The sequence below is a fragment of the Bison bison genome, unplaced genomic scaffold, assembly GCF_000754665.1.
Source record: "Bison bison bison isolate TAMUID 2011002044 unplaced genomic scaffold, Bison_UMD1.0 scf7180017864472, whole genome shotgun sequence".
NCBI lineage: Eukaryota > Metazoa > Chordata > Mammalia > Artiodactyla > Bovidae > Bison > Bison bison.
Genome location: NW_011495033.1, coordinates 176,830 through 187,181, shown reverse-complemented (window position 1 = coordinate 187,181; position 10,352 = coordinate 176,830). Strand labels below are relative to the sequence as shown.

Genomic DNA, 10,352 nt, shown 5'->3' with positions numbered 1-10,352 from the left:
GCTGCAGGACTTTAAAGGGTGAGTTTTAGCCAAGTGATGGTTCTGGCCACATTGATGAAGCCCTAGAGGAGGGGTGAGAGCTAACAGCTGAGTTTCAGCAGGGAGGGGGCATGTGAGAGTTAACAACACACACAAGGAACATGGGATTACTTTTCAGTAAGTGCTCAACATTCATTGATTGCATTTCTAAGGAATTTGTGGGACAGGTGGTGGTGGTGGTTTAGTTGCTAAGTCATGTCCAACTCTTGCGACCCCATGGACTGTAGTGCACCAGGCTCCTCTGTCCTTGGGATTCTCCAAGCAAGAATACTGGAGTGGGTTGCCATTTCCTTCTTCATGTGGTACAGGGGAGAATCCCGAACGGCAGATGACCTGAATCAAGGCATTGACTTTTGCCCTTGGGATGCATGATGAAATCATTCCACTTGAGACTTGCCTTCCTAATTACAGTTGGCTCAAACTGAGAGTAAATGAATCCACCTTCCGTTCCAGATGAGCAGGTCATTTACCTGCTAGGCATTCTGGAAAGAGAGTCCTGTGTAGTTTATGGAGGCGGGGGGATGGGGGGTGGGAAGTGACCATTTTAGATAAAACACAAAAAAATTGGATAATAGAGTTGGTGCAAATACCATAATCCTCTGGCAGGAATCTATGCAACAGCCTGTGGTTCTGTAAGTGGACAGAGAGAATATTGGGGCGATTGCTTTGAAAGCTCAGCCCTTTATTTCCTTTGACAAAGGCAACACTTGGGGAGGGCCTTCAGACCTGGCCAACCTATTCTTTGCTTTGTGGCTGGAGCATGACTAAACCCTCAGATTTCTCCACCTCAACAGCCACCTTAACAGGATTTCCTAATGTGTGAATGCACCTAGCTCCGTGCCTGGCATGGCATAGGTGTTCAGTAATCACTTCCTTCCTCTGCTCCCTTCTCTCCTCTTCTTCTTTCTCCTTTTCCCTTTTCCCCTCTTCCTCTCCCTTCAAGGTCATCACTGCTGTCTAGAGTCAGTCACACATGGGTCAAAATCTCATCTCTGCCACTTATTAGCTCTGTGACTTTGAACAAGAGGTTAAGAGGACTTAATCTCTGCAAACCTCAGTTTCCTTGTCTATAAAAAGGGAGATAAAGATAGCACTGACCCTACAGGCTTGTTGAAGAATTAACATAGATAATGCCCAGGAAGCACTTAAGCCAGTTTCATGCACAGAGTAAGCACTGGATGTCATTATTATTGTTCTTATTATACCACTTTCCATTGGCTCTAAGATGCCATCCTTATAAGATATATCCTGGGACTACCCTGCTGGTCCAGTGGTTAAGATTCTGAGCTTTCACTCCAGGGGGCAAGGGTTGGGGAACTAACATCCTGTATGCTTCAGAGAAAGTGAAAGTCACTCAGTTGTGTCCAGCTCTTTGCGACCCCATGGACTGTACAGTCAATGGAATTCTCCAGGCCAGAATACTGGAGTGGGTAGCCTTTCCTTTCTCCAGGGGATCTTCCCAACCCAGAGATGGAATCCAGGTCTCCCGCATTGCAGGTGCATTCTTTACCAGCTGAACCACAGGGGAAGCCCTTGTGCTTCACAGAGGCTGCACAGAGTGACCCCCAGAATAAATAAAACATCAAAAATAAAGTATAAGATATATCTTGATTTCAGAGATGTTAAAATGTCAAAAAGTATTAACATCTTACAGTTGATGAGATAGAGTATATTAAAATCACTAAGGACGCTGGTGATCATATAACCCTATCCCTTTATTTTCTGAGGCCTGGAGAAATTAAGTGATGTGCCCAAGGGTGTGTGCTGACTTTGTGGCAGAAGCTGGTCTAGAACCTGTGGAGCTCCTAGCTCCCAGCCTCCTGTGCTTTCCTCCATGTGGGGCTGAGCACATTTCTGGCTTGAATTGCAACGTATGGGGGTTGGGGAGGACTTAATGTCCAGGGTCTATTTTATTTCATTTTCTTAAAGGAACCTGTATCTCACTCCCCTTGCTGAAGAATATGATCACAACCAGCAGCCATGTTTCTATAAAGGAAGAAGGTGCAACTCCTAGAAGCCCACCCAGTTCCTTAGTACTTTTCTTTCCTGCCTGTGAGGAGGTAGCCAGAGAAGGAAGCCCCTTGGATATCTCCCAGTTGGGTGTTGCCATGGCGGGGGAGAGGGGCCTCCACTTCTGGGACTGACTGGGTAGAAGTCAGGCGTCTGTCCCCTCTTCTTGCTGACTCTGGATACTCTAGGCGGGGCTCACCACCATCAGGACGGCTGACTGCCCTTGCTCAGGGCTGTGGACCTGCCCTTGCAGAGAGAAGGGCTTATGTCCAGGCTTGGGGGCCCCTAGCAGCTGGGACAGCATTTGTCTGAAACTGTGGCTGGACCTCCATCTTCCCATGGTGTGGAAGGGACACAGCCGAAGCTAGGAATGGAGGGTCTGCCTTTGTCTTCTAAATAATCATTTATGGTTGGAACACCAGGGCTCATCTGCTCAGATGAGGGTTATCTGCTTTCCCCACATGGTAATCTCTCTGCCCTCAGCTCTTCCATATCTTCCCATTCATTCTCCTGCCCCTATGTCCTTAGGGAAGGTCGTGCCAACTCGCCCACTTCCCTTTTCTCTCTCTCTCCCTGCCGCCACCTGCCTGTTTCCCTGACAGTTTCCGAGGAGGCCTGGACGTGACCCACGGACAGACGGGTGTGGAATCAGTGTACACAATATTCCGGGACAGGGAGATCATGTTCCATGTCTCCACAAAGCTGCCGTTTACCGAGGGAGACACCCAGCAGGTAACTGTGTTCAGAATGGCTTTGGGAGCCTGGGGCGTGCGAGGTGAAAACCTGTATTCAGGCTGGTGTCCCCCAGGGCCCGAGGCCCCTCTCCCCATTTTCATAATCCAGAGGCCTGTCTATTCAACTTTGTTTCTCTTATCAAAGCCTGTCCTACTGCACGGTCACACCAAGGCTGCAGGTCAGCAGCCTGCGTGGGAGGTGGGACCGAGTTCTTGGATACCCCTCTGTGACTGATGGGGAAGCAGTTAAGACCATTTCCCAGGTGATAGGGGCAGAGTTGGGAGCAAAGCCCAGGTGCCCTGATCATGGAGAGTGGTGATGAAAGAGTACATGATGGGGTCTGCACATGGCAGCTTGGAGCCAGCTCTGCCACCTTAGGGCTTTGTGACCTGGGCAAGCTGGTAACCTCATGGTCTCATTCATCTCATCTGTAAGATGGGGGTTATACCACGAATGTCAGAAGGTAGTGGTGGAGATCACGTAGGGTTCCGATTGTAGGGCTCAGTACAGTGCCTGGCTTGTGGCAGACTTCCTACCTCGCAGCTGTTCACTGCCCACTCTTCTGGCTCAGAGATGTAACACTGGTTACTGCACGAGACACGCCCTCACCCCACTACAGCTTTTCTAATCCCACAGCCTCACCTCTCAGTGCACCTGCCGTGGACAGGAATCCAGCCTTTGGCTTGACTGGAAACCCCTGGATGAGACTGCGCTTCACGTGTGTCCCCTCTTCCCCTCTCGTTTGCTGCACAGACAGTTGCATGTCCTCAGGGAGGACCTGGCCTTTTTTTAGTTTTGTTACTTTATTTATTTTTTATTATGTTTTTTTCCAGGTTGTGACTTATTGATTTTTTTTTTAAAGTTCTTTGACAAGCAACATTTTAAAATTTAATAATGTGTAGCTTTGAATTTACTGCTTTAAAATTTTAATGCATTTTTGGTATCTTGGCTAAGAAATATTTGCCTTTTCTCAAGTCATAAAGATATCCTCCCAGTTTTTTTAAAAAGTTATTTTTAATCGGAGGATAGTTGCTTTACAGTGCTGTGTTAGTTTCTGCTGTACAACAACATGATGATCAGCCATACGTATACACGTGACCCCTCTCTCAGGGCCTCCCTCCCACCTTCCCCTCTCCGTGCCACCCGTCTAGGTCAGCACAGAGCACCGAGCTGAGCTCCCTGTGCTATACAGAAGCTTCCTGCTAGTTATCGAGTTTATATGTGAGGTAGCATGTGTATGTCAATGCTACTCTCCCAATTTGGCCCACCCTCTCCTTCCCATGCTCGGTCCACAAGTCCACTTTCTACACCTGCATCTCTATTCCTGCCCTGCAAACCGTGTTTTTTTTTTTTTTTAATTTTTTTAAGAGGAGTTGTTTTGATGGTAAAATAGAGAAATAGTCATTTTGTTTATTTATTTACTTATTTTGGCCATGCTCTGTGGCATGCAGGATCTTAGTTCCCTGACCAGGGATGGCACCCAGGCCCTCGGCAGGGAGAGCCCAGAGTCCTAACCACTGGACCGCCAGGGAATATCCGACCTACCTTTCTTCCTCCCTGAGCCCTGAAACCAGTAGCTGGTGTCTGCGGTGGCCCCGTTTGCCCCGTCCCACCCTTTGTACCATTTTAGTCTCTAGGCAGATAAGGAAGGAACTTGGGCCTTTCACCAGCTTCGGACTCTCTTGTTTCTGAGCAGGGAACCCAGGAGGGAGCACAGATGTGATGTTATAAACAAAGTGCCTGGCTTCTTAGGAAAAAAGGAAATTGGCAAAGGAGACTGTGATTTGGCTCTAAAATAACTACTGAATGTTCCAGAAGCAAACAGGAGTAGGACTCCTTTTGATTCCAAGCTAGGTTTTTGCTGTGTTTTACCTTCAGCTCTGTTCCATCACGGCCCCCTCACCCCTCGCCCCAGCCTAAGACTGAGGGCTGTTCTCTGCCTGTCTTGCTCTCGGTGTCTCCTCTGTTGAGTGGGACGTGCACAGAGCTTGACTCTCAGCAAGGACTGAATGGATATTAATTTTTCATCTGAAGAAACAGGATGCTGTGTGTGGAATAAGTGAGACGATTTGTAAAAGTGCCCCGTGCAGGGCTCAGTATACAGCAGGTGCTCAGTAAGTGGGAAACTCAATGGGAAACATAGTTTGCATGCAGGAGGTGCTTAATAAAGGAACAAAGCTAGATAAGTATCGAGCCAGGATTTGGTATACAGGAGGGCCTCAACATTTGAAATTATGCGTGTGAACAGCCCAGCATGGTTCCTGGCACACAGTAGGTGCTTGGTGATTGAGAGCTCCTGTGACAGCACCTGGCAGAACCTGGGATCCTAAATCGGGGTCAGATTTTTCTCTCCCCCATGACTGCCATCAAGCCAGGTTGTCCATATTTCTCTAAGCCTGGTTCTTCTCCCTCTGGCCCCTCCTTCCCGTGCATCCACATTTCCATCAAGTGCTCCCTTCTCTCCCAATCTCCTCTTCCAGGAAGTCTTCTCAGATTACCATTAGGCCTCTGACTTTGCCCCCTTCTCTGCCCCCATAGTATCAGGCACTTTGTGGGTGGTGACTGATTTCAGTTCAGTTCAGTTCAGTTCGGTTGCTCAGTCGTGTCCAACTCTTTACAACCCCACGAATCACAGCACGCCAGGCCCCCTTGTCTATCGCCAACTCCTGGAGTTTACTCAAACACATGTCCATCGAGTCGGTGATGCCATCCAGCCATCTCATCCTCTGCCGTCCCCTTCTCCTCCTGCCCCTAAATCGCTTTGTTAGTGCCTTTGTTAGTGTTCTCAGGCAGCTCCACCAGTGTCTGTGTCCCTCTCAGGTCAATTGTGAGCTCTCTGAGGGCAAAACCCAGCCTCACTTTTTAACCATTTTCCCTGAGTCCTGAGTCAGGGCTAACTCTACATGCTGTAGAGCTTGGTCCTGACAACTTAGGCATTTTTCTCATTTTTTTCCTTTTTAGTGGCTTCTAAAGATTGAAAGAAAAAGGTCCCTGGAGAGAGAGGTCTCCGTGTTCCAGGGTTTATGTATAAAGATAGAATAATGAGGAATTTCCTATATAGACCAGTTCTGTTTTCAGGATGTTCTTACTGGCTTAGAATAATGGAAACCTTTTTGTTTAGCTCCAGAGAAAGAGACACATCGGGAACGACATTGTGGCCATCATCTTCCAAGAAGAAAACACACCGTTTGTCCCAGACATGATTGCCTCCAACTTCTTACATGCCTACATTGTCGTGCAGGCCGAGAACCCGGGCACAGAGCCCCCATCCTACAAGGTAAGGAGAAAGTCCCGTTGGAGGAAGGACGTAGAATCAGTAATATCGAGGAACACCAGGGCTTCGTGGCTCCTCAGACCATTCTCCAAAAATGTGATAGATTTCCCATAAATTCTCGGGTTTCTGGGATTTGGGAGCGAGACTCTTGGAGAGCGCCTCCTGAAGTCATCGCATCCATCTTGCTGCCCCTGGGCTTCCCAACCTCTAACTCAGGGGGTGAAGAGCTCCTGTGTCCCTACCTGGAATCTGGTAGTGCCGTTTCCTAGAGCGGGGAACAGCCAGAGAAGAGTGAAAGAGAAAAAGGGGAGAGGACTGTCAGGAAAGGGGAGCGGAAGGAGGGTGGTAACAAATGAAGGGAAGAAAGAAAAAGGAGAGATGTTCATGGTGAGAAGGGTGGAGAGCAGGGGGCCTGGTAGACCCTGGCCCCTGGGTGGGTCCTCTGATTTAGCCATTCTGGGCAAATGATCTCAAGTTGAAGACTCACAGCTGGTTGTGAGCATCTGGGTCTAAGCCTTCTGACGCATTGGCTCAGAATCCTTGGGGATGTAGCTGAGCCTCAGCTGCCCTCACCTTACCCTCTCCTGATGGCTGTGTCGCTAACCCTCCCCTTCGCTTCTCTGTGCGGAATGAGTCCAACTCCCTGGGTAACAGTTTCTCTATATCACAGTGGTGTTGGGATGCCTGGGATCCTAGGGAGATAGACTGGGGCAGAGTTAAAACGTGGATGTTTGACAGTCTTTGAACTCCTTGTAAATAAGGACAAAATGTCGAGTTCACATGCTTCTTTGTGTTTTCTGGGGAGAGGGGCCACAGCTCAAATTCTCAGAGAGCTCCATGCTCTCCCTTACTGTAAGGGAGAGGGAAAAGGAGCCTGGGAAAAGGAAACCGTAGGCCTGAAATGTTTCCTGTGCATGTGTTTATATTTATTTTTGGTTGCACCGGGTCTTTGCTGATGACCTGCTTTCTCTAGTTGCGGCGAGCAGGGGCGACTCTCCGCTGCGATGTTCGGGCTTCTCACTGCAGTGGCTTCTCTTGCTGTGGAGCGTGGCCTGTAGGGCGGGAGGGCTTCAGCAGCCGTGGCACACAGGCTCAGTAGCTGTGGCCTGTGGACTCCACAGCACAGGCTCAAAAGTCGTGGTGCATGGGCTTGGTTGTTCCGCAACATATGGAATCTTCCCAGACCGAGGATCGCACCCGTCTCCCCTGCTTGGCAGGTGGATTCTTATCCACTGTGCCACCAGGGAGGTCTCTGTTTTCTCTATAGTAGCTGAGGCCAGTGCTGGTCTCTGGGGTTCCTGAGGCCATAGCACCTCCTAGCCATCTTTACACAGTATCAATTTTGCCTGAATATTTTGGGAAAGAAAAATGCTGTTATATAATCATGTTATATAATTTTTATACTAGTACAAACCCAAGTGTATTAAGTACAAAATTCACATCAGCTTTAAAGCCAAATCGGAGACTTCAGAATAAAACAAAGCCCAGCCCCCCTAACTCTCTCTTGTTGAGAAGAGCTGATTTCTTTACATGCCCACGTTCAATCCTCTTCTGGTGTTGAGCAGTTTTAGCTGAAAAGTTGGAGAAGCCATGGTTTGGGTGTTTCCTTGAGGGCTTTGACTGACATGGGCAGTCACTTCAAACAGTGGCTTGATTAATCTCTCAGTGGAAGTAAGTGTTCTCATTCAGTGCCTGCCATGTCACTTGGAAGTGACATAAAAAATAGTTTCAAGGAAGGGACAGAAGAGGCCGTGAGTGCAGTTCAACCATCGGGATGCTCAGACAGCCACCTGGGTCCTCTAATAGCCAGTGGAGGCTGAGAAGGCGCCTCAGAGATGTGGAAGAGGAGGGCTCCCAGGCCCTGCCAATCAGTCATTATATATACATATGGCTCGTCTACTGGCCGAATGAAGCCTCTTGTAGATGTTTTGTATCTGCTTATAGTTCCTGATAGGAAATGGGGTTCAGCTAACTGGCTCTTCAGTTTCCAAGAGCTTTAGCAGAATGGGAAAATAGAAGACAGAAAAAAAATCAGAGATCCAGGGAAGTACCACCCCACCTCCAGTGGTGATGCTGGAAGTCTTTATAAACCAAGTCTCCCCAGCCACAGTCTCTGGTCCCAGGAAATGCACTGTCCTCAGGGAGAGGGTGAGAACCAGAGCTCATAAGGACAGGGGGGCTGCACATGGAATGTGGGACCTCAGGCTCCACCTGCCAGACAGAACTGAAGCCAGAAGGCAAGACCTGTGAGCTGGGGGCTGGGTCCGGGGAGGGGGCGGGGCAGGCAGGAGGATTAGCCTTTCACTGTGTTCCCCAAAGCTTTGTCTATCCACACCCCCAGCAGCACTCCAGTAGTGATGGGCAAACTGAGGACATGGTTAGATCCTTCAGGGGGTCCAAGTGTCACCCCTGCAGGCCTAGGGGCTATGGTAAAGGAGGCTGAGATTTCCCTGGGGGCTGAGCAGTGCCCCAGGGGCCCCCCTGGGGAGAACAAACAACCGGCAAGAGGAAGGGGTGAAGGACAGAGGTGGAAATAGGCAGGAAAGGTCCCCACACTGAGAAGCTCTGAAATCCGGGGTTTGGTCCTGGCCCTGCCTCTGACTGCTGTGTGACCTGGGGTCGTTCCTTCCCTCTCTGGGTCTCTGTTGCCTTCTGTGTGAAATGAAGAAGTTGGAGTAGTTCTGATACGCTGAGCAGGGGAAGTAGGGGGAGTTGAGAAAGACGGGCGTGTGTGTGGATTAAGAAGTGGTTTGGGGGAACTCTGTAGTATTTTAGGTGTCCTTTATTAGACAGCATGGAAAATATTAAAAGCTTCGAGTGAAAATGGTTACCCCTTCCTGGGCATCTGATCTTGCCGGACACTGTGCTCGGCCCCCGAAAGCAGTCTTCTTGAGTTCTCCCAAGCCAGGAAGGCTTCCATTAGCCCTGTTTCACAGGCAGGCAGATTGAAGCTGAGAGCTTGTGTCTCATAAAGCCTGAAGCCACCAAGCGTGGAGACAGTGGAGCTGGAGTCCTGTTCCTGTCTGACTGTGGTCTTCATCCCAGAGCTGTCAGGGCACGTGGGAACGTGGACTCACGACCTGGGGTGTGAGTCCCAGAAACATGAAACATCACATTGGAGTGTGTTTCACATGTGAATTTCATCCTTAACCTGCTAACTTGAAACTCCAGCTGAACCATCATTAGGAGTCCCTCCCCTCCCAGACTCTTCAAGTTCTGCAAAAGCATCAGGAATCTTGTGTGAAGCAGACCACAGGGGTGGGTTGCTATCTGTGTACCTGCTTCCCTTCACTACTGGTCTGTTGCTTGGGCAACCTTGTGGTCCCCTAAGGCTTCCAGGCCACGCTTGGACAGACAGGATCTTAGTAAGCCTGAAGTCCCTGGAGGCTCCCCGCCTCCCTGGCGCATCCTCGTTACCCACAGGCCCATGCGTCCTTCCGCTTTCTAGTCCTGAAGAGTCTCTCCCCAGAGTCACCTGCTGCCTCTCTCCTTCTGAGCCCTGCCCCCACCCCCGCAGGGAGGCCTTGGCTGGATTTAGAAAACAGGAAGGTGAGGTTGTGTTTAGGCAGCTTCTGCTTTCAACTCAACCGTCCCCAGGAAGAGGGAACAACAGAGGCTCGGACGTTTGGCTGGAAAAGGGTCAGGAGATGGAGCATGTGGGGTCGAGAATGGCCGTCAAAGGAAGGCTCCTCTCTCCTTTCCATGGGCTTGTCTGGCTGGGCGACTGGGGTGGATTTAAGAGTGTGTCTTCCCCAGTCAGCACAGACTGCTCTAACGCACGCCTGAGAAGGAGCGGGCACGGGATGGGAAGAAGGGAGAGCAGAGCCTGGCCTCTGGCCTCATCTGCATCAGTAGCCCCTCAGTGGCCTTCCCCTCCCCTCCCCCCAGTTTTGGCTCCACGGGTGGAATTCTTGACTTGTGCCATGGCTGCACGGTGGGTGGTGGAGGGGGAACAGTTCGGCGGCTGGAACCAGCCAGAAATCACGTCAGTCAAACACACACCATTTCCTGACTCGGGGCACTGCAGGGGTGGGGGGTGGGAGTGGCGGCAGCTGCGAGGACAGCCCTGCGCTTGGGGAGAGAAAGTCATATCGACCGGCCCTCTCTGGCTCCCGCCCCTCCAGACCCTGGCAGGACCTTTGCTTGGCCGGGCTCCGAGCTGCCTGCTCACCCCGCCTGGCAGACTCTCTGCATCTGCCCTACTTCACAGGCCCGGGAGGCTGGCGGCGGACCAGCACTGGGCTCACGTTAGCAGCCGCCAGGGGATGGGAGAGGGCAGAGTCTCCAGAGAGGC

The 10,352-nt window shown here is 50.5% G+C and overlaps 1 protein-coding gene across 1 annotated transcript in view; it reads left to right on the top strand.

Annotated features, from left to right (window-relative positions):
• Window positions 1-10,352, top strand: part of RAP1GAP2 (RAP1 GTPase activating protein 2) — a 186,729-nt gene that overhangs the window by 147,753 nt on the left and 28,624 nt on the right. The window contains exons 13-15 of the mRNA XM_010861308.1: window positions 1-18; window positions 2,652-2,781; window positions 5,906-6,061. The exon at window positions 1-18 is cut by the window's left edge and continues 8 nt beyond it. Of these exons, the coding sequence (XP_010859610.1) occupies window positions 1-18; window positions 2,652-2,781; window positions 5,906-6,061 (304 nt within the window). The remainder of the gene's footprint in view (window positions 19-2,651; window positions 2,782-5,905; window positions 6,062-10,352) is intronic.